This window comes from Globicephala melas, chromosome 5 (assembly GCF_963455315.2).
Source record: "Globicephala melas chromosome 5, mGloMel1.2, whole genome shotgun sequence".
Lineage (NCBI taxonomy): Eukaryota > Metazoa > Chordata > Mammalia > Artiodactyla > Delphinidae > Globicephala > Globicephala melas.
Window position 1 is genome coordinate 3,799,047 of NC_083318.1, and position 24,291 is coordinate 3,823,337.

The 24,291-nt window shown below is 57.0% G+C and overlaps 1 protein-coding gene across 2 annotated transcripts in view; it reads right to left on the bottom strand.

Annotated features, from left to right (window-relative positions):
* Nucleotides 1–24,291, bottom strand: part of SORCS2 (sortilin related VPS10 domain containing receptor 2) — a 484,396-nt gene that overhangs the window by 169,276 nt on the left and 290,829 nt on the right. For both annotated transcript variants that reach the window (XM_060298929.1, XM_060298930.1), the window contains exon 3: nucleotides 19,458–19,557. In XM_060298929.1, coding sequence (XP_060154912.1) covers nucleotides 19,458–19,557 — 100 coding nt within the window. The remainder of the gene's footprint in view (nucleotides 1–19,457; nucleotides 19,558–24,291) is intronic.

Below are 24,291 nucleotides of genomic sequence, written 5' to 3' on the forward strand. Positions count from 1 at the left end.
GGGGGGGGCGGTCCTTCTCTAGTCCCTCAAATAATATCATAATGTCACTCACTGGTGTCATCTAACCATCCGTGATAAGAAACACCTTTCACACGTCACAGCTGGCAAAGCGTCTTCCAGTTCCCAGTATTCAATCCTCCAGCATCAGAAGCACATCAGGTGAGACCCCCGGGAGTATTTTAAAGCAGGTGAGGTTCCCCCTTTGGCGTCCTGTGTCCCTGGTCCATCCCTCCCAGGAGGCTGAGTGCTCAAGGGCAAGGAGTCAACGTCTACTTCACGGTCATGCGTGATGTGTGACTTACATCAGCTACGCTGTTCTAAACACTTCCTTGCTGTGTCACGCACTCCTGTCTTTTGCCACATGGTCGTTTTACTTGCATTTATCTTCTCCAGGGATGTGGGCAGTGAACTCTCTGATTGGATTCCACTAAAGATTATTTAAAGTTTCTAAAGAATATTCTTCAGTTTATGTTTTTTCCAAAATAAGGAATGAAGCGTGGCTTTGACTTCCCTCGATGTCTGGAAAGGAGTCTGGAAGCTTCTCTCCCACCTTCATCTTCCTCCTCCCGTTTCCCAGCATCACATTCCTTATTACTATTAACCAGATTTCGGAGGAAAGCTTTTCCTTTCCAAAAAATATATTTTTGACGTGTGCATTTTGTTTCTATCCATTGTTACAACACCTGTTTGAAATGCATCTGGTGTTTACCTGGCCTCAGTCCTCCCCTGCGTCTACGCCAGACCTTCTCGGCCTTCAACTGCCCTCAGCTTAACCCATCTCTCTGCTGCCAGAAGATGTCTTCAGGGCATTTCCCTTTCAAGACTGATGCCTGGTCATGTAAGTTAGAGGCCTTGGTATTCCCTAAACCTACGCATGACAGCTGAGCTGGGGATTAAATTCTGAGATCCCAGCTTTTCCGTACTTATCTGCAGACCTCGAAATCCATTCTATTATTTTGAAATTTAATACTGAAAACATGTCTGTAGTGGCCTGGCTTTCATTCTTTTATAAACAATTTTTCTCTTTTGAGAAAAAAGACATTTTCCCCTCGTAATTAAAGAAAACAATTCAGAATGTGAGGGAGGCTTAACAAGGGCTTTTTTATTTCTCTGAAAAACTCACCCACTCCCCAAACCCCACCCCTCAATCTTTGATCACTGCTTCCGGTCCCTTTGCTCCAGATTCTTACTTGGATACGCCTGTAGTTCTCTGGCAGGCCCTCTCTCTCCTTCCCTGCGTAGCATCTTCCTTCTTATGACCCTGTTGTCTCCAGCCTCTTTTTTTTGTGTGTGTGGTACTGTTGTGGCTTCTCCACTGTCGTGGCCTCTCCCGTTGCAAAGCACAGGCTCCAGACGCGCAGGCTCAGCGGCCATGGCTCACGGGCCCAGCCGCTCCGCGGCATGTGGGATCTTCCCAGACCAGGGCACGAACCCGCGTCCCCTGCATCAGCAGACGGACTCTCAACCACTGCGCCACCAGGGAAGCCCCTCGAGCCTCTTTATTCGTGAGAACTTCCGGAGTTTCTCCTCCGCGTCACTGATTCATTTCCCCCGCGGTGTCCATCCTGCCTCCTCACGCCTCTGAGATGCCCTTGGTCTGTCATTGAAATTTTGGTGTCTTACAAGTGTTCCTTAACACCCTCGCTCCCTTCCCACTTCTTCCTTCTCTCTGGGAGCTGCATTTCATCACTGTCCTTTCTCCTAAACTTCCGCCTTCCACCCACACTGACTGTCCTGCAGGGACCGCGAACCACAGGACGTAATCTCCCCACAGAGGTATCCACACCCCACTCCTGCCTTATAGGCTGTGCAAGTACAGAGGCTCGGGGTGTAGGTGGGGCAGAGGGAGGGAACAGCATGCCTTCGCCGAGATGCCCACCCAGCTGGGCCTTTGATGGAGGGTTTCCCAGCCTCTTGCTGGTGGGCAGGGCTGCTCTGGTTCACGAGCGCTCTGCTAAGTGGAAGGTCTCAGGTCCTAGCTTGGTCTCAGGTCCCAGCTTGGTCTCTGTTTCTGGCATTTTATCTATGCTCCTTCTTCCCAGTCGGTTTACGGGGAACTTGAGGAAGCCTGGGGCAGTGGCTGATACTGTTTTGTCTGAGAAATCAGTGTCGTGGTCTAGAGATACCCCTAACCTGGCAGCCTTCCTGTCCCCATCCAGGTTTTTTTTTTTTTTATTTTTTGGCCACTCCGCACAGCATGGGGGATCTTAGTTCCCCTTCCAGGGATCGAACCCGCGCCCCCCTGCATTGGAAGCACAGAGTCTTAACCACTGGACCACCAGGGAAGTCCCAACCACCAGCCAGGTTTTAGCCCAGGATCACCCTCTATGCCCCGGTGAAAGTGCTGGTGGCCAGGGGGGCAAAGACCCCTTCCTGGCGATCTTTATCTTCTATGCAAGGGCCAGGAAAACGACTGGTCAACTCAGAGAACAGAAACCCCAGTGACATCACACACACCACTGAGGACCCTTAGAAACTTCCTGTGCTCGTCTCACGAGGGCCCTCGCTCTCGGGGAGAAAAGGTATTTATTTCCCTGCCGGTGAGGGAGATGGCCACATTTTGCTAAAAGTATCACAGGACTTTGGAGGACATACACTGGCTCATTGATGTGGGACAAATAACGATTTAATAGCTTTCTAATTACATGACAATTAGAATTCCTATCTGGCTGTGTCCTTAGGTATCTATGGGCTGCGCGGAGCAGTTACGGCGCCTGCAACCATTAAGAGCACCAGGATCCGTGGGGCGGGCAGCGCTGACAGCTACAGAGCATGATTACCCGTGTAATTATTCTCCTGCACCTGAGTGATTACGTGGTGGTATTATTTGTGTGGTATTACAGTTTATTCCTATACCTAATCACAGTCTCCTTTCACGGACTGGGACCCGGCCCAGGAGGTGCTGATCGATTTTTTAAAATAACATAAAAGTCATCCGATGAGCAGCTTGGCTACCAGGCTGCCTTGTGTTCACACGGAGAGGCGGCCAAGGTCTGGGGGGAGGGAGTTGGGAATTCACACCAGACACCAAGTTCATGGCGGCAAAGCCCACCCAGCCCGACCGTGAGACATGAGACGGGAGGACGGCTGCCCTTGGCGCTGTGCCCACTTGGGTGGGCTCCTGGCTGCCACGTGGCGCCGTGGTCTCTGCTTGGTGCCCCTCTGCAGGTCCCAGCCCTCGGCCGCCCTCTGGCCCAGCATGCGTGACCCACCCGTGTTAGGACCGCCCGTGTCCTCGTCTGTCGGCTCTCCTGGACTTTGAGACTCACCATGGCAGGGCCTTAGGAAGATCCTTACAGGTCTGCAGTCCTTGCCTCACGGGTGGGAGCCTCTGTGGCCACAGCACCTCGAGGCGTCCCTCGTATGGAGAAAGGGTGGAGGGAGGTGACATGGGTTGGGAACCTGCTGTGGGGCGTCTCTCCCACTGAAATGCTAGGGAAGGGGACAGAGGGTGCCGGGAGCGTGTGATGTTTCCTGTAGCTGCTGTAACAGCGTCACAAACTTAGTGGCTGTGAACAACCCCAATGTATTACCTTACCGTTCTGGAATCAGACGTCTGCAATGAAGCTTATGGGGCTTAAATCAAGTTGTCAAAGTGTCAAAGTGTCAGTGAGGCTGGTTCCTTCTGGAGGCCCCAGAGGAGAATCTGTTTCCTTCCTTCTCCAGCTTCTCGAGGCGCCCGCATTCCTTGGCTCGTGGCCCCTCCTCTGTCTTCAAGCCAGCAGTGCAGTGTCTTCAGTCTCTCACTCGGACCCTAAGGACCCTTGTGATGACACTGGGCCCACCCGGATAATCCAGGATAATCTCCCATCTCAATATCCTTAACCTAATCCCGTCTGCAAAATCCCTGTTCCCACCCATTTATGGTGACATTCAGAGGTTGGGGGATTTAGGATGGGGGCGTCTTTAGGGGACCTTATTCAGCCCCCAACGGTGCACAGCGGCTATGCCCCCGTGGGCCTGCCATCATCCATCTGTGTCACAGAGGAACCAGGAGGCCCAGGCGTTACGTAACAGGTCCAAGGGCACCCTGGCTGACAAACAGGAGGGTCAGGTTGGAACCAACGTTGTCTCTTACCGTACCCTGTGGTCCCCTGTCAGAAAGATGGACAGAGGGGCTCGGACACTTGGACCTTTTACTTCCCCCTTATGACAAAGGACGTGTGGTCACAGGCACCCACTCCCGTTTATTTGGGGAGACTCTCCCACCTCCCACTGTCACACTGGGACCATCCGTCAAGGCCCCTCTGCCTTCGCAAGTGGCAAGTCCATGATCTCTCGGAGACACGCGGGTGGGTGACGCTGGGTTCTTTGCCCCTGCAGCCTCCCTGCCCTTTGCCGGCCACTTTCCTGTGGTTCTAATTCCATCTGACGTCTTTCCAGTAAAGATCTGTCTGCTGCTGCAGGCTTGCACTGGCTTCTGCTGACCGCCACCAAAGCCCCACAGCCACAAAAAGCTGCAGTGCTGGGGGACCATGGACTTGCAGGAGGCTGACATTCCTCTTGCAGGTGCAGAAGCTGAGGCCCAGAGAGATGCTGTCCTCTGCAGGCAGCCCTGGAGGACAAGGCGGGGGCAGGCCCGGAACCCAGGTCCCCACTGACTCCAACCTTTACCCCCCACAGCACGGTGTTAGGGTTGCTCAGGGCCAGGGAGCCCCCCTGGCGCGCGCGCGCGCACACACACACACACACACACACACACACACGAGGAACAAAAAGACACTGTCTCCCTGCATTGTAAACAGGAGTGGCCTTGCAAACAGGTTCATCTGGACCATTTTTCTAGGTTCCACATATATGCATTAATATACGGTATTTGTTTTTCTCTTTCTGACTTACTTCACTCTCTATGACAGTCTCTAGGTCCATCCACATCTCTACAAATGACCCAATTTCGCTCCTTTTTATGGCCGAGTAATATTCCATTGTATATATGTGCCACATCTTCTTTATAGAGACACAGACATAGAGAACAAACATAGGGACACCACCAAGCGGGGAAAGGGGGGGGGATGAATTGGGAGATTGGGATTGACATATATACACTAACTAATAGTATAAAATAGATAACTAATGAGAACCTACTGTGTAGCACAGGGAACTCTACTTCACTTTGCTGTACAGTAGAAACAAACACAACATTGTAAAACAACTATACCCCAATAAAAAAAAAAGAGGAGTGGCTATCTCCGGTCACCACCAGCCCTCCCCCAGCCCTGTCACCAGCAGATCTGTGTTTGAGCTATATTGGACTCATTCCAGTCTTTGGGAACAAACGCTAGGGCTCACTCCATCTCCTGACGCCATCCCCCTGTCCCCACGCCCCCAGCGCTGGGAGCTGATGTGGCCATTCTAGTCAGTTCCCAGGGGCCCATGATGTGGTTGTCCTGAACAGGCCTGGGCAGTAAAGTTGGATAAGACGTGGCGCTGGCCCAGGAGGAGCCTCCACTGGTCTGGAGAGAATGGATGAGATGGACCCTGACAACGAGCCCTCTGCAGACAGTGGGCTGTGGGTGCTCATGGGAGGGAACAGGCGTTAATTGAGCACCTACTACACGCCCAGGCGGGTGCTGGGCCCTTCATAAGCTTTGACATATTTTTTCTTTCCCGTGCAGAGCGCATCATGTCACATTGAGGACACAGGGTCTCGAGAGGCCAGTGGCTGCCCAAGTTCATCCCACCCCAGTAAGAGCAGGGGAAGTGACCAGTGACAGGTAGATTATCAGTGCCCCAGGTCCTGGCCTGGGTTCAGGGCCTGCTGGCATGGGGAACCCTCCCCCCACCCACAGCTCCTTACACAAAGCCCCCCCACCCCCATTGGGGTCCACATCTGGAACGCTGTGAGGGTAGGGCACCTCCATGGGAAAGCAAGTTGTGACAAGGCTGGCTGTGAGGTCTTTCTTTCAAGCTAAAAATATACACTTACTGCTGAGTTGCAAGAGACAAGAAGAGGGAGTTTGAGATTTGAAAGAAAAATTCCTCAAATAAGGAATGATTTTTTTTTTTAACAGTATAGTTAGAAGAAACTCAACAGAAGCAATGTCAGTAAACGCTGGTTGATGCGGACACATGGGCTGTTCTTTCTTCCATCTGCTCTTGTTCACAAAACCTTGCTTGCCAGGCTTGAGGACCCATCTTCCCTTCACTATATTCCACTTGGGTGGGCTGACCCTGCCCCCCAGAGAACACATGACCGGACCTGGCCAATCAGAGCACCAGCTCCCTCTGGCCACACCCACTGCTTCAGGAACAGGTCACATGATCCCAGCCCAGCCAATGAGAGTCTTCCTTGGGATCTGTGCTGAAACTACTGGGAAAGGACCCCTGCTCCTTCTGAGATCATGGTGCCAAGGATCACATGTGCCTGGGGCTGCCAGAGGTCATCTTTTCCACCAAACAACCCAACTGTGCCTGAAACTCAAGCCTAAGCTCAGGAGAGCAGAGCCGAGAGGTGGGGAGAGACAGACTGATTCCTGATGTCTGTCGCTGTTAGAGGCCCCGGATCAAGCCGTGCCTGAAGGAAGCCCTGCCCCTGGTCTTCACAGTTACATAAGCCAATGTCTTACTCTTCTTGTTTGAGTGACTTCATATTACTTGCAATCAAAGGAGCCAGCATGGTGGGGGGTATTTATTTGGTGGCTGGTTTGTCAAAGGAAGACAAGTAGAACAGAAAACACTAGAAATAAAAGGCCCCACAAAGGTCACGTGCAGACAGCTGCTGTGTGACATAGGTGCTGCCACTCTACCCCTTTGGCACCCAAGCCTGACACCACTGACCAATCAGGCCTCCTTCCCACTGCACGAACACGGCCCCAAGTCCTTCCCATAAACACCTGCAGAGAATGACACAGGTAGGTGCTGATATCCCTGTTTCCAGCCAACGTCTAGTTCAGAGAGAGGTGAAGTGGCTCGTCCCACTCTCCTCACTAATCAAGTCCGTGTACGTACATGAGACACTCTGTTCCCTTGATTTATATTTTCCCTCGTGTCTGACGATTTCTCCTAGTGCGGGCAGCCACCGGATAAACCACACAACTCGCCGGATTCCCGGAAACCGGGGTATTTGCACATGCGGGGAGGAGAGGCACGGTCAGTACCTTTGTGAATGATAGAATGCAACGGCCAAAGCTGGGCGACAGGCACGTACCGGAAATACGCATACAAAGCGCTTTCCCTGGGCTTCCCTCTGCCTCACCGTGGATTTGCCCCGTACCCGCCACAGAGCCTGGGTGGCAGGGAGGGCACAGTAAGAACCCCCGCCCAGACGGGGGTCCAGCTCCTCCACGCCTCCCACACTGCCCTGACCCCGAAGAATGACTTCATCTCTCTGAGCTGCAGGCTGCTCACCAGCAGGTGGAGGACACCTGTGGCTCAGCTGCTGTGTGGCTTCGGTGAATAATGATACACACACACGGCAACGCTCGCGGAACGGCAATGGCTCGGTGCCCGACCCCGTGCCCGGGAGCCCGGAAAGCACCTCGTTCAACCTTTACAGAAACTCTGTGATGAGGAAGCCCATTTTACCAACAAGGCTCAGAGCGGCCCAGGAAATATCCCCAAGTCCCAGTCCCTCCTAGATCCAGGACCTGCGTCTCCACTGCTGGGGCGTAGAGGAGCCGCACCCTCCTCTCCCCGGGGCTGCTGTCAACGCCGCCCCCCCCCACCCCCCCCCTGCCTGAGCCAGCGGCACCACGCCCTCCAGCATCATCCACGGCCACACGCCTGCCCACTGTTTTCCGTCCAGGCCCTCACATTACAAAGCTCCTTCCATTCCAAGGAGAAGCCCTTCGACCCTCGCCCCGGATGGCAATGGGACCAAAAGGGTGTGGGAGGACCTGGACCCCAGTGGAACCCCATGGTGCCTGGCTCTCCACGGGCTCAGACACCGCAGTATTCTCAGGTCCCTGGCAGCCTGGGGACCCTGGGACCCTGGGTAGTGCACGAGTTTCTTATGGTTGCTGTGGTAAATTACTACAGCTTCAGGGCTACAGTAACACAGGTGTATCGTCTTACAGTTCTCCAGGTCTGAGTACCAGATCAGTGTCGCTGGGCTGAAGCCCAGGTGTGGGCAGGGCCGCTTCCCTTCTGAAGGCTCCAGGGGAGAATCCACTCCCAGCCTTTCCCACCTCCTAGAGCTGCCCACGTTCCTTGCCTGGCGGCCTCTCCCGTCTTCAAAGCCAGCAGCGCAGCATCTTCCAGTCTCCCCGCTCCCTTCTCTCCCCTACTCCCCCTACCACCCTGTGACCTTCTGCTTCCAATGTCACATCTCCTTCCCTGATCCCCCTGCCTCCTCTTACAAGGATTACTGTGACAACGGTGGGCCCAGGGGATAATCTCCCCATCTCAAGATTCTTAGCTTAATCACATCTGCACGGTCCTCTTTGCCACGAGAGGTAACATGTTCACAGGTTCTGAGGATTCGGATGTGGACATCTTTGGGCGTCATTATTTGGCCCTAGCAAGGGGATGGAGAGGTGTCGTCTGTCCTAACTGCCTTAGGGGAGGTGTGGCCCGGGGAGGGTGTACCCTGAACTGGAGGAACACGGGGAAGGGCCTGAGCTGGAAGGGATCACCACTTCTGATGGCCAGCTGGTCAGAGGGCACGGGCCTGCGGGCTGGGGAGGCGGGCAGTTTGGGCTTCACACGAAGAACAACAGAAGGCCAGGTGGCCCGGGCAGAGCTGAGCTCTGGAAGCTGAGGGACGCGGGTTAGGGGGGACTGGGGTGATGGTGGGAGGTCACTGGGCTGAGCCAGGTCAGAGGAAGGGTAGCTTGAGCGGGGGTGGCAGAGGACATGGAGAGAGGCCCAGGGCACTGGCAGGAGCCCACAGTGGGTGGGGTGTGGAGGGTGAGGAATTTGGCAGTGCAGAGGACCACGCTTGGGCTTCTGCCCGTGTGCCCGCGGGGATGTGGCACCAGCTGTGGGTAAAGGCCTGGAGAAGGCCAGCTTACACGTCAGGATAGGAGTTGATCTTGCAGCCACGGGGTGGAGCCATGGGGGAAAAAATTCAACAAAGGTGCTGATGCAAAAAAAAGAAAAAAAAGATTCCGGAAGCTGGAGGCGCTCTTAACCTATCCAGGGCTTCCTCGCGGTGACTGGGCTTCCCCCACTGCGGAAATCACTGTCAATTTTAAGTCGTTTTTACCAGGCTATGGTCCTTCAAGTTTCCTAAGAGCCTCCGTGCACAAGGACAAACGCATCACCTGCCACTCTTTTCTGAGCACTTGCCTTTGAAGGGAAGAGGGGTGCAATTCGGGCTGCGGCCAACAGCTGATCAGAAGCAGGTTCCTTAAGCCCGGCTCTCACTTAACGGGGATGCTGGGCGGGGATACCGTGGGAAACTAGGATGGGGTCTGCGCTGAGTCAGTGCACTCGGCCCGGAGGCAGTATCCCTTCCCACACCGGCTGCACAGGACACAGTCGATGACCTTCAGGGCCACGCAGCGTGGTCAGCCTGTGTTCGCGGGTCCCCCTGGTGGCCCTCAGGCATGAGGGAAATAAACCCATCACCTGCTCTCCCATCCAGAGGACAGCACCATTCATTATGTACCTCGCACTGAGCCAGCCAGGGCTTCCGTCACTGCGATGGAGGCCACGTCCAACATAGAGACGGGGCCACGATGGGCCAGGAGGGGGGTCCACACTACAGGTGAGGAGGAGAGAGCTTTCCCATTCTGGGGTCCCCCTCTGGGCGGGCCGGCGTTGCAGCTGAGCAAGCACCTCATCCCCCAGCCATCCGGGGCGGGGGAGAAAGAGTAGGATGGAGGGGACCGGGCTCAGCGCCCACTCGCTGTCGCCGACCTGGAGACCAAGCCCGAGCCCCTCAAAGTGTCTGAGCTCCCCGGGATGGCGATCCCCCACCTCCCCGGTCTCCGTGATGCAGCAAAGGTGGTTCTGGGCCAAGGACACACACCCTGGTTTGCCCTGAAGACAGAGCCAGCCAAAGGCTTCAGTTTATGGGTCAAGTGAGGGCAGCAGGTCTGGCAAACACCAGGGCCCCCCAGGGCCTGCAGCGACGGGAGAGTGGACTCACGTGACGTGGGGCCCCGAGAGACACGTGCACGTCCCGCTCGCCACCCCATCGCCTCACTCCGTGAGGCTCTGTTTTCTCATCTCTAACATGTCAGCTGCAGTCACTGCCTTGGGGTGCCGCTGTGCCCCTGGGTGATTCCCCATCGCTCTCGCCTCCCCGGCCCCAGCCCGGCCTCTCTCCCTCTCACTCCACCCGGCCCGGATGGACGGACACGTGCACACACAGAGCACTGAGCAGAACACAGTAGGTGTGCATCAGGGGTCCCTGGGATGCCGTGAAAGAGGATGAAGCCCCGACACACAGGTGGGGGCCCCGAGACGCCCCCGGGACGGCCCTTTTACATTCTACTTAATTTTGTGGTTGTGGCGTTTGGGGTTTCAGAATCCGCACCATCTGCAGAAGACAGAGTAAATCCAGAGTGTCTTTCCCTCTCTGTTTATTCGTTCCAGAGGCCGGAGCCCAGGAGACGTGTTTTCTGAGAAAACGTTTTTTCCCTTTCTCTCCTCTCTCCTGCAACAACCTACTGGCTTTAAGAGGGCATCATTTTCCACACATTAGCTGAAGTTTCGAGAGTTTCGCTCTATTTCTGAGACAGAAGCTCTGTACACCGACAGGCCCAATTGAGCCATTTTTCTCATGGACAGGAGAGGACACTCAGTGCTCCGGGGAAATGGAGCACGGAGCACATCGCCGACTGGAAGCGAAGGCCCGTGCGGCACCAGGTCTACTTCCCAGCCCCCGCAGGCCCCCGCGATCGGGCTTGTCTTCCCACCGGACAGGGGCTCCCACCCCTGGTAACTGATCTCGAGCGCCAATCCGGGGAAGGGGGTGACACCTGGGGACCGTGCGGGCAGGGTTCGGGAGTCCTGGCTTTACCATCAGAGAGCTGGGGGTGCGGGGGGTCAGACTCCACCCCGTCTGCCTCGTCCTGTGTGCCGAGGCTGACCAGAGAACCCCGGAACAGGAAAGAGGCTGCCCAGGCTGCGGGGAGCCCCTGAGAACCCAGCTCATGGAACCAGAACCGCAGCGGGCACACACGGCTCTGCTGTGCTGCCAGCCCTGACTGGTCTCCTGCTCTGGCCTGGCCACGCTGAGGGCCTCCTGGGCGTCACCTCTGGAGGCTGCAGGCCAGTGGACACAGTGTATCCCATCCTGGGTTCTTCATGCTCCCCCTAAGGTCTACCGCCTCTCCAGGGCCTCCCCTGTATCAGGAAACAGCACCCCCATTCACCCACTGCTCATACCAGAAGACTGGGGGCATCATCTAATCACAGCATGTCTTCTGACCGTGTCCCTGCCCTCCCCGTGAACCTGCCCACCCAGGATCAGCCTCATCATTGCTCACCTGGACCCCACAGGTGTTGGAGCCACACAGACGCCCATCAGATGGCTGAATGAGTGGATGGATGGGTGGGTGGGTGGATGGATGGATGGGTGGATGGGTGGCTAGATGGGTGGGTGGGTAGATGGCTAGATGGGTGGGTGGGTGGATGGGTAGATGGGTGGGTGGGTGGATGGGTAGATGGGTGGGTGGGTGGGTGGGTAGATGGGTGGGTGGATGGGTGGGTGGGTGGATGGCTAGATGGGTGGGTGGGTGGATGGGTGGGTGGATGGATGCATGGGTGAACAGTGGGCTCTCCTTCAGTCCACGCCAGCCTCCCCACCACAACAAAAGAACTTTCTTAAAAGATAAGAAAACCAGCACATCTGATCTCATCCCATGGACCCTTCCTGCCTCGTCCTTGAGAACAGCCCACTCGGGGCTCCCAGGGAGGCCTGGGTCCCCCCACCAACGGCCTGCGTGCATCCTGCCTGGAGAGTGTCATCCAGGCATGGCTTCAGTTTGCAAGCGTGCAGGAGCACAGGGTGCCATGAATGCCCCCTGGCAGGCAAGAATCTACAGCAGAAACAAAACTCAACAAGGCCTGCCCACCTCCCACCAGAGAACTAGTGCTGTGGGTGCCCAGCCCCCCCTCACGTCGATGGAGCACACACCAAGAGGGCGCATCTGGCATCTCCGAGTGCTTCACGTTCAGGTGGCAGCCCCGGTGCAGGCCCAGGTCCCAGGGTCTGGGGAGGCGTCCTGAGCGTAAGCGCTACATGTGAGGGCACGGCACCAGGGCGCCCATGTCCCTGTGCCATGGAAAGCCACAGACGCAGATGTGGCCAGCTCTGCAGCCCAGATCAGATACGGACACCCCTGAGCTTGCTGCCTTACGTTCAGTGTGCACCTCAAGCCCATTTTCTGACAATAGGGAGAAGGCGGGTCCTCCCAGGGTGACGGGAGGACAGAGTAGGGGTCCAGGCTCAGGCCTGATGGCACTGTTAGGCCTGGGAACGATGCGCAGTGGCGAGGTTGGTCCTCTCAGAGCCCCCGCTGTGTGCCAGGCACTGTGTCTGCAGGCCCGTGCACTGGCCTGGCTCAGAGGTGGGGGCACTGAGCCCCTGATGCTGTACAACGCAGTCACTGCATCTTCGACACGGGGGCCAGGTGCTGTGGTACATCGTGCATCATCTCATTTAATCCCCAAATTACACCTCAGAGAACCAGGAAGGGGAGACACCAGGATGCGAACCCCCTCAAAGCTGGGTTCCCACCACTCTGTGCCTCGGTCCCTTCCTCATGGCACGCACTTGGTCAGATGTTTGGGCCGGAACAGGGAAGTGCTGGTCAACACTCGGGAAGAAGATTTCAAAGCAAAGTATAACACAGTTGCACAAGCATGTCAATGAGAGGAGAAACCCAAAAAACGAAGTCTTTGCTGCTCGGAACGCTTTCTAAACACACAGGCAGGTCCTGGGCTTCCAAGCTCCTGGAAACGGGGTCTGGGGATCCCGCAGGACACAGCGGGCGCAAGTCTGCCAGGGGCGGCTACTCTCCATGTGAGGGGAACCGACAGGGATCGCCCCACCGAGCAGTCCTCTGAGCAACAGGAGGGTCTGCAGGTGGCCGTGTCCATGGGACGGAGCTAACCTCGGCTCCCTCCAGAGGCCCAACCACCACCATGCACCGCTGGGGCCAAAACAGGAAACAAGCCCGGGGCTGATCCAAGGGGTCAGCTGCCAGGGAAGAGGGGGCGGGGCTCCACCCAGAAAGGGGTGGGGCCTCCACAGCAGGGCGGGGCCTCTGCGCTAGAGAAGAGTGGCCTCCACAGCAGGGAAGGGAAGGTTGCCTCCATACTAGAAAGGGGCAGGGCCTCTATACCAGGGAAGGGGCAGGGCCTCCACAGTAGAGGGGAGGGGGTCTCTATACCAGGGAGGGGGCGGGGCTTCCACAGCAGGGAGGGAGTGGGGTCTCCACACCGGAGGGGAGGGGCTGCCAGATAAGGGGGTAGGGCCTCCACAGCAGGGAGGGCCTGGAGGGGCCTCTATACTAGTGAGGGGGCTCAGGGTTGGAGAGCAGGTTTGGGATAAAAGGCAGGGGAACTGAGTAGAGGAGAGAGAGACAGAGGCAGAGATGGAGAGACAGAGAGTGCCTAAGACCTGTTCTACACCTGGAACAGAAAAGACATCCAGAGACAGAGTGGAAGAAAGTGCTTCCTTTCATGTGTTCACACACTGAGAGTCCCACGGAAGCAGACATGCCACGGGCTGTGGAGTAATTCACAAGCCCCGGCCTCACCTCAGCTGCAGGACACAGTTGCACCAATGGGGCAGCAGGGGCGGGAGGCAGCATCACCCGTCTCCCCAGGGAGAGCTCTGAGGTCCAGAGAGCTTGGTTCAACTGCTGCACTGGGATCTGAATGCGGCTCCCAGGCCTGTGCCCTCTCCCTTAGGCTTCCTGCCGCCTGGAGGGGGCGGCCTCGGTGACCCTGAGGACAGGCTGTTAGGTGTGGGAACAGAGCTGCTCAAAGGTGGACCCGGCAGTGGGAAGGGCAGTGACAGTAGGGCCACCTGGGCAGGGTGCAAACCCTGACTTGGCTGTCCACGTGCGGCCTCGGAGAAGCTCCAGGACCTGTCTGGCCTCGGTCCCTTCTCCTGTGAGATGGCGCACAAGTCCTGACTCTGCCAGGGGTTGCAGGGATCAGAGATAACGTACATACACTGCTAACACGGAGCCCGATACATAAAGAGACTTTGCAGCTCGGGCTCTTCCGCATCACGACCAGCCACGGTTCGCCCTCTGCGACACTGAGTTTCTCCAAGGCAAGATTTCGGTCGGATTCAGTTTTCGATCCTGAGTGCTCGGCATGTGGCATTTTCTCAAAACGCCTCAGGTGAGTGAGAGGAATGAATGAAGAGATGAATTGATGGAGATCTTGTCCTGACCCTGTGCTTCTCCAATTAGGAGTCATGTACCCAAGAGGGTCCACGCTGGTGGCTGGGCCAGGGGTCCTGAGGCTTAAAACAAGAGGATTGTCCTGGGTCATCAGGTTAACAAAGACTGTTTGTTGAAAGTGTGTGTGTGTGTGTGTGTGTGTGTGTGTGTGTGATTTTAGTATTCAAACCAACACTGATATATCATGAAGTAAAGTGAAAATTCACATGACACTTGAAAGCAATTCCGTGCCGCGGCCAGCTCCCCCGGGCTGTACCCTCACACCCTCTCCCCGTGCCATGGGGTTCTCGTGCTGAGTCAGAAATGTGCTCGTAGTCCAAAGCCAAATCGGGTACTCAGACAGCACGGAAGGCACACGGGGGATGCTGAGGGGTCCTCAGGGCCCCCAGGGTCTCAGGTCACGCCACGACAATGGTAGAATGCCTCGCCCATGGGCATCAAGGCGGGAGCTCTGATTATACTACAGGCAAGACAAAAATAAAAGGGAATTCACTTTGTAAGACAGGTTGCAAAGTGGTCTCTTAAGAAGCTATAAAGTACTGCTTCGCCTGTAATTGTTGTTGAATGGACTCCTAATAGCATTCACATCTTCCTGCAAACCTATCCATTACCGATAACTGGAGAGATAGACCCTCCGCTCATGCTGAAGCAGGCGCCCCTGCAAATGAAGAACCCCATCTTTGCCCAGATCACACTCACTCTGGGGTGAACCTGTCCCGCTAGAGGCCGACTTTGGCCCCTTTTCTTATTCCTCCCACAAAAATGCAGCAGGAGAGGTTCGGTTTCCCAGGGCTCCACCAGAGCCTCAAAGGTTCAGGAAGGATCAAGTTGCTTGTCCAGTTCACCTTCATATCCCAGCGCCCGGCAAAGGACCCCAGCACATAGTAGGTGCTTCGTGTGCAACAAGATTGGACCCAGGGTTCTCACCCTCCAGCACCAAGCATGCAGCCTGGCACACAGGAGGACCTTGACCCACATCTGCTGAACGGATGGGGGTCAGATTGAGACAGAGCTCGGACATCTGGTGAAACCTGCCCTCTTGCGGAGGAGAAGCCGAGACACGTGGTAAACAGAGCAGAGTCTGGGCTCTGCCCACGTGCATCTCATTCCCCAGATGCTGCTCTTCCCCTGGGAGGAGACCAGGAGAGTCCAGAATGCCGGAGGTGCAAGGGGCTTTGGAGAACCCCCAGTTCAACCTCCTGATCTTATGGAGGGAGACACTGAGGCCTGGAGAAGAAACAGGATCTGCCCTGAGTCACACAGCTCAGCTGTGGTCAGATCGAGCCCTGTCCAGACACAGCGGGTTACACACTCCCCACTTCCAGCACAGCAGGCTGCGCTGGGCTTGCACAGACATGGGGAACCCCATCTGCCCCCTGAAACTTTGCCCCAGGGTGCCTGGTGAGCTCAAAGTTATGACAGAGGGGGCTCTGGCATCTAGCAGAACTGGATTTAAATCCTTGCTCAATGCCAAGTACAGAGACACAATATGTTTGATCCATTGGTGACAGCTTGGCTACCTACCAGCTGGGTGACCTGGACTATTCTCCCAGCTTCCCCCGAGCCTCTGTTTTCTCATCTGGGCAATGCAGGTGATGATGTAAACCCCCTAGTCATGCCCCGCCTCCGCACAAATAAATGACTATGATTGACATCTGGTTCTGGCCTAGGGCCTGGCATACTGAGAATGATCGCCAGTGGGTGTCTTAGGAATTGAGAAGCTACAGATGAGCAAATAAATGAAGGCAATGACAGGGGGAAATGTTTCCTTTTATGAAATGGAAATCTCTTTCCCTGAAGGGGTCCCAGCCCATTGCACCCATATTTCCTGAGTGTTGGCTGAGTGCTAGGGGCTGTGCACAGTTGAGGAGATGGACCTGAGTAAAATCCAGTCTCCACCAAGCAGTCTGCCTGGACTGCTTCCCGATCCCTAGGCCTGCCCTTCAGAAGTTGGAAGACCAGCCCGTAGCCCCCAGATCTCCCCTCTACCTTCACCAGCCCCCGTGGCTTCCGGTTCTTTACATGACATGGTCTCACATCAGCTTTTTCTGTGACAGGGACTGTGGCTTTTCTGCTCCTACATGCATTTACAACATCAGGTGACATTCCCAGGTGCCAGAGATTGGAAAGGGGACACACTTGGGAGCCGTGACTCAGCGGATATCTTAAGTGGCAGAGTCATGAGTGAGGTTCATTCAGCACTCACCTGTCAATCTCCCCTCCATCATTGCCCCCGTTAAGAGATGAGACACCTTGGGACCTCCCTGCTGTCCCCTCACTGGAGGGTCATGGCAGAACTGGACTGAGGACAGGGCTCCCCGCCTGGGTGCTGTCCCCCAGGCCACCCTACAAATGCGGGGTGCCCCATGCAACCCCAGGAAGGAGCCTCGGGCTCCACGCCTACAGGCCCCATCCAGGTGCGGGGGGGTCTGTGGATCAGGTGGGCGACTCGGCAATAGCGTCCATTCAGCGGGACCGGCTGTGGCCTGTGGCACTCGCTCATTCATTCATTCATGCATGCATGCATGCATTCATCCTTTAACATGGGCTGAGTGTTTGTGCTGGGCACAGCGGCCAACCAGACCCAGCCTCTATCCCCAGCGATACTTCCAGGCTAAATGTCCAAATTATCAAAACAGCCTCTCACAGGCATCGCCGATCGTGTCCTATCTTCTTTTAAAGATGCACACGTCTCCCTGCCTCCATCCCTAACGCAGTGTTGCCCACAGAGGAGGTTCTGCTGAGCACCCCAGTCACAGCCCCCAGCTCTCCATCTGCCCCGAGCCCCCAGGTAGCCAAAACTGATGCTTCACTCCTGGTGCCCTCTGCCTGCCGGGATGCCCTGCGTGACCTAGAAGCCCCTGTGCTGAGCCCCGCCCATCATCTCATTAACCCCCGGCCACCCCCTTCACAGCAGGACACAGGCTCAGCAGCGGCTGCTTTGCGCAGGACCGGGTCTGTCTGGCCTCACGGCTGGCAGCCCGGCAGCCCTCCCTGACCTCACGCCTCAGAGACTCCCCGTTCTGTGACTGTCACTGTTGCCTCTGCCTTTCTAGTTTCCAAAGGAGGACATGGTGTTTGGGGCCGGCCCTGGAGCCACCGTCACATCTGGGCCCGTGCGGGTCCTCCCAGCTGGTGACGGACGGCAGGGTCAGCTTGGAGGAAGCTTCCGGGACCGGGCTGGCTAGACAGATAGAAATTGGAGGACGTGCAGGAGATGGGCGGCATGGCCTCCCGTGTCCACTGCTGGCTGGAGTTTGGGGGTGATGGGGGGCCTCTGGCTTGGGCCAGCACCAGCCCGCGGCAGCCCTCCCTTGTCTCGCTCCAAATCACAGGGGCCCCAGGGAGAGCGATGACAGCGGGCAGGGAGGCAGGATGTCTGTCCTTGCCCCTTCCAAGCTCTCAGCTCTCCTGGCCAGCGAAGGTCCCTGTTCTATGCACAGGCTGCCGCACCCAGGCCTGGGCTAGGGTGCTGCCTGGGCATTTCCCTTGCTGCCCCCCCCCGCCCCCCAAGAGAACCCTGTGGCTCAGAGAGCGGGGACGGCACGCGGGAAAAGCACTGAGCTCCCAGCAGAGCAAGGGCTGCCTCCCAGCGCTGACCCCTCGCCAGCCCGGGCTGGGGCTGACCAGACACGGGACGGGGACAGCTCGGGGAGCACGTGGGCTGAGCTGCGGGGAGTTGGGCTGGGGCGGTAGTTGGGGGGGTCATTCCCCCGTACTTGCTCTCACTCCTGCACAAGAAAACCCCTCAGCTCTGGACCCACATGAGGCTGGGGTCAAATCCAGGCCTCCCACCACCAGCCGTGTGATTAAGTGCTAAGTTTCACCTTCCTGCGCCTCAGTTTTCTGCCCTGGAAAATGGGTTAATAACACCTCCTTCCTCGGCCCCTGTGGGACAGAGTGAGATCGTGCACGTGAAGTCCCCGAGCAGGGCCCAGGGAGACCCGGGCAAAACCAAACCCCTGCCTCTCTCTGTTCAGTCCCGAGTCCCCTCCGGGCAGGCACCGGTGTCCCCGTGAAGTCCCCCCTCTCCAGCAGCCCTCCCCACCTCTGCATTCCAATTCTGTCCATCAGGAAGCTGTAACAGCAGTAGCAGTCAAGGAAGGGTGTTGGCAGAGGGGAGAGACCTGCTTTAGAAAGCTGACATCCCGTTAAAAAGTGCCAGTCAAGATTCCCTGGACAGCTCCCAGGGAATGGCAACGCACATCAGTCCTCACGTTCCGAAACCCCTACGATGGGGCCTCGGTCCCTGCAGAACCTGCCAAGTTCACGCACACACCGACTCCTCTGAGCCCAATAACGTGCCGTCAGCGTGACCGGCAAACCCTCCGGCGCCCTCCGCATCCAGCCGTCTGGCCATGATGACTCTCTTCCCGGGACGCTCATCGGTCTACAGAGGTTTTCCGGGCTCTACGTGGCGTCAGAGCATCTATCGGTGCCCGTGGGCTGGGCTCTGGGTTCTAATCCCCAATGTCACAATTCTCTGCCGTGACATCATTTCCCAGGAGGAACCTGATCTGTCCAAGTTCCTCTCTGTGACCATGGTCTACTTCCCTGCATGGAGTCAAGTGCGCAGGATGGCTCTGCCCCGGGTGCTTCCTCTGACCTCAGTCTGGGGTCCCGAGGTGGCTAGGAGGCAACCATGGTGCCTCCTCCTCCACGGAACCTGGTGGAGGCGGCCATAGCCTGGAAACGACAAAGTTCCCTGATCCCACAGTCAGGCAGAGAGCAGAGTCAGAAGACACGCTCAGACCAAGAAAACAGAAAGTAAAGCTCAGATGAGACACCAAGGCCAAATCAAAAGCAAATCAACAACTAAAAGACCCTGCGGGAGATCGGGACGCTCCTCGCTGCTACCCAAGGACGCCAGACCAAAACGAGACATTCCTTCTCCCCTCCAGAGAGGCCACCCCTGCCCCTGCCCTGCTCTACCTGGATGGATGCCGGCCCAGGGCAGGGGGAAACAAACGCACCAGGACAAACTTTCTCCCAAGGCCCAGCTGCTGCTTTAAAACTTAATTCATCCAAACGAATTCAGGCGGAAGCGGGAAGGGTGACGCAGGGAGCTGGGAGGTAAACACCTCCGCCCGCCGTCAGGATCCCGGAGAAGCAAGGCGGCAGCGGCTCCTGTCCTGCAGAGCCTACCTTTCTCTTGTTGGTCGGGCAGATGTAGAAGTTGTCGATGACGGTAGTGACGCCAGGCTGAAGGGTAAGCTTGGTGTAGGACGTCCCGAAGTCCGATGACCTGGGAGGACAGGAAGACAGCTGTCAGTGACAGGCCCCTCCACGTGCAGAGGTATCCAGCCCACCCGGCGTCCCCCACCAGTGTGGGTGCAGCGCCCAGGACACCCTCGGGTGTATCCTCTCCCTTTCCCCGGAGCAGCATGCCCCAGGGGACCAGGAGGAGACTGGGGCTCCCTCAGGGACACCCAGCACTAGCCCAGGTCTGGAGCTGCGAATGCCAGCCTGTCTTCCCACGAGCCACCTGCCCTGGGCGGTCCACGGTCTATGTTAGCTTTACTGTATCTGCGTCTCACTGGTTACAAAGGGTCTCATATGTACTGGCCACGTCTAGGTCCTTCCATCTGTTTGATTCCTCGGAAAACCTGGACAGATTACGTCACTACGTCCATCTCGAAGATGACCAGAGGGCCGGGAGGAGGCTCGGAGGGGATACGTTCTGGCCTGAAATCACTCAGCTGACAGGTGGCCGCCTCAGGGTGTGAGCACGGGCTGCCCACGGACAGCTGGAGTCCTGTTTGCTCTCTAGAAGTTCCCCGCTGCCCTGAGGCCCGTCTGCTTGTCTGTTTCCCTCTCTGGACCCTGAGTTCTTCCGGCGAGCTGCACCCTCCGCCCTGACCATGTGCACCTACAGGGCTGCAGTGGCGGCAGCAGGTACCCAAGCTCCAGAGCTGCTGGGAATCAGACCCCAATCCCTGTGCCGGCCAGTGGGTGTCAGCATCCGCTCGCCACAGCCGGGCCGGGGCCAGTCCCTGCCGCCCAGGGGGGTGCCCACTTTCCTGTCCGTAAGGCAAGGGCTGCAGGAGAGAATCTCTGAGATCTAACCTCCGCCCAGAGCGGCCGCAGCAGTGAGAGGGAGATAAGACATCACGGGCAATGTCACAGCAACCAACACGTCGGGACATGGTATTAATTCCATGCTGCAGCTCCGCTGAGCTCAACTCAGCGACTCTGGGCCCAGCACGCCTTGTGACCAGCTGGTTCAAACGTGCTGCGGCCGCAGAGAGCTGGAGACGTGGTCAGGCCCAGGCCGCACTTTGCCTCCAGTCCTTAAACCAACGTGCGTTATTCCAGAGACCTCAGCTTCTCCCAGGCTGTCCTGTCTTCTGACCGGTCAGGAGACTCACCCCAAGGTGGGGACGGGGCCAGGAAGGGGAGCCCAAGGCTACTGAGGCCTGCCGTGCCGGTGCCCCTCGGGCCCGTCCATCTTTCTGATCACCACTGAGACCAGCCTGCATGGAGCTGAGCTCCAGGGCCAAGGGCGGCCGATCCCAGCTGATGGGAGGTGGAAGTGGGGCGGGGCAGTCACCTGGATTCCTGTCCTCGGACCCTAGCACCGTGTGGAGCCTGGCCTGCAGGCGGCCCAAGCAGCCCCTTGGGCCCACGGAAGGGCTGGACCGGGCCCACGGAGGGGCTGGGCCCACGGAGGGGCTGGACCGGGGCCCACGGAGGGGCTGGACCGGGCCGTGAGTGTCAGACTTGCCCAGTGCAGCCTGGGCTCCTGGGGGAGGCCTGGAGCTGCTCAGTGTAAACACCGCACCCCACTGGCAGTGTTTCAATTCCATCCCACAGGACACCCTCAGCACTTCCTACAGGGCGGTACTTCCTCCCTACTTCTTCCCCAAGCTTTCTGTTTCACTGAGGCTCCAGGAAGATGGGCTGTGTTTGTGGCCTTTGTGCTTAGTGGCCCCATGTCCCTGGAAGTCCTCAGGCCCCAAGGTCCTTCCCAGGCCGGGACAGAAGGCAGCCCCTGCCCTCTGACTCCCTGGGAACTCCAGCAGGGGCCGCCCCGCCGGACCCGCAGCAGGGTCCCCTGGGCCTCTGCCCGCCCCTGGCCTCCCCAGGGAGGGCCCGCTGGAGAGAACAAAGCAGCCCCACTGGAGGTGTAACTGGGGAAGCACTTACTCTCAAAACCTCTGAGAATTGATTTTCTTTGGGAAGGAGGGAGTCAGAGGCCCATTGACAGAGGGCTGATCCAGAGACCCAGGAAATTCTAGAACCGCCCCCGCCCCCGACACGAACAGCTGTGCTTGGAGCTCGGTGCCTGGTAACCTCTGAGCCTCGTGGTCCCTCACCTCACACCAATAAGCATCTCTAAGACCTGCGATCGATTCTGCCTTCCAGATACCGGGCAGTCTGCTCCTTCCCTCCATCCTGTTTCCCTCTCCGGCCCAGCTGCTTCCGCAGGGTCCAGCCTCCCCGCTAGTCCCCCACCTGTGGCCACAGCAGCCTGTTCACACCTGCTCACTCAAGGGCACCTGCTGGTGTGGGTCCACAGCAGGGAGCCAGTGGGATCTAGGCCCTGCTGCCCAGGAACTTACATTCTAGTGGGGCCCGGGGAGGAGGGTGATAGATAGATAAGCAAAACTATAGCCGTGTCAAAGGAGACAAGGTCTGGGAAGAAGAATAAACAGGGCAGGGGGATGGAGGGGGCAGGGGATTGCTGTCTCAGAGAGCGTGGCAGGGAAGGGCCCTCAGACAGGTGATGTCTGGGCTGAGACGGGAAGGAAGGAAGAGAACGTGCTAAGTGCCTGGCTGTGGGAAAGCCACCTGTACTGGGTTAAGTAATGTCTCCCCCAAACTTATGTCTACCCAGAACCCGTGAATGTGACCTTTATTTGCAAATAGGGTCTTTGCAGATGGAATTAAGTTAAGATGAGGTCATACTAGAGTAGGATGGGCCGCAATCCAATGACTGGTGTCATTGAAAGAAGGAAATGTGGGCAGAGACACACAGACACGCAGGGAGGACGTCGTGTGACCACGGAGACAGGCAAGGATTGCCAACCACCCCCAGAAGACTGGAGAGGGGCACGGAGCAGAGTTCCCCTTGATCCTCCAGAAGGAACCAACCCTGCCGACACCTGGATCCCAGACTTCCAGCCTCTAGACCGCAGACAACAATTTCCATTGTCTAAAGGCAGCCAGCGTGTGGTACGTTGTATGGCAGCCCGAGGAACTAGTACAGCATCGCAGGTAGAGGGAAGGGCAGGTACAAAGGCCCTGAGGACAGGGGCCCCTCTCCCTTCTCTCTGGACAGGGAAGGAGGGATCTGTTTAAAGCAAAGTCCTGCCACTGCGTCACCAGCTATGGCAGCGTGCGAAACACCTCACTCCGCCGGACAATGCAAATCCAATTCCTCAGATAGCCATTAGCCCCAAGTCCCAGGCCACCTGCCAGAGACCGGGACATCAGTGCATTCATTCATTCACTCTTTCGTTCAACATTTGTTCAGCTCTTTTATGCTTTAAGCATCACACTGGGACTGGGAATTCAGATTTCTTTATTTGTTCAAATTCATTCCTGCCACATATGTTTATTGAGTAGCTGCTATGTGCCAGTCACTTCATCCCCTGGTGAGTAGAACAGACACTGTGGGACAGAGAGAGCAGACAGATGGACACATCCAGAGAATCTTGGGAGATTCTAAGAGGGACGTCACACCGCCCGGGGCCAGGGGCCATCCTTGGCTGCCCCGCCCCCATACTGCCCCCACTGCCCAGCTAACCCATCTTGCTGACTCTTCCTCCTAAATCATTTACACTGCATCCCAACACCTCCATCGCCCCATCCCAGGCCCTCTTCATCTCCCACCGCCCTTGAGGGGTGCCTGGTGGACGACAGGCTCCAAGGAGAGGGAGGCCGATGCTGGCTGGGGGGCCGTCACCAAAGAGGGGACTGTAGAGTTTCCAGTGGGGGCTGGAACAAATTACCACAAACTCAGCGACTTAAAATAAGGCACATGCATTATCATACAGGTCTGGCGGTCAGAAGTCCAAATGGCCTTATGCGCTAAAATCAAGGCCTCTGCACCTTCTGGAAGCTTCAGGGGAAAATCTCTTTCCTTTGCTTTTTCCAGCTTCCAGAGGCGCCTGCATTCTGTGGCTTGTGGCCCACCCTCCATCTTCGAAGCAAATCCTCCAGTCTCTGCTTCCATTGTCACATCTCTTTCACTTGTAGCCAAACCTCCCTTGGACTCCTCCCGTGAGGACCCTTGTGATGACACAGGGCCCACAGGGCTAATCTAGCATCATCTCCCCATTGCCCCATCTTTTTTTTTTTGGCCTCGCCCCACACGTTGCGGGATCTTAGCTCCCCTAGGGCCACGGCAGTGAAAGTGAGGAGTCCTAACCCCGGGACCTCCAGGGAACTCCCTCGCAATCTCCCCATCTTAATCACACCTGCAAAGTCCCCTTTGCCACATGACACATTCACAGGCTCCAGGGATTAGGACGTGATATCTTTGGGGGGTATTATTCCTCCTTCCACAGGCGGGCGTTGGAGCCTGGTGTAAGGTAGGGCTTTGGAGCAGGTTGGGGGCAAGAGTGGCTACAGTGAACTGTGTGAGAGGTGACGGGGCCAGAGGCTGGCAAGGTGGATGGGGGCAGGTGTGAACAACCCCAGAGGCCACAGAGAGATCTGGGCCTGCTCTGGATCACAGCCCCCACTAGTAGATAAAAAAGAATGTAAACTATTTTGGACTTCCCTGGTGGTGCAGTGGTTAGGAATCCACCTGCCAATGCAGGGGACACGGGTTCGAGCCCTGGTCGGGGAAGATCCTACAGGCTGTGGAGCAACTAAGCCCGTGCGCCACAACTACTGAGCCCGTGCGCCACAACTACTGAGCCCATGTGCCACAACTACTGAGCCTGCATGCCACAAGTACTGAAGCCCAAGCGCCTAGAGCCCATGCTCCGCAACAAGAGAAGCCACTGCAATGAGAAGCCGGCGCACTGCA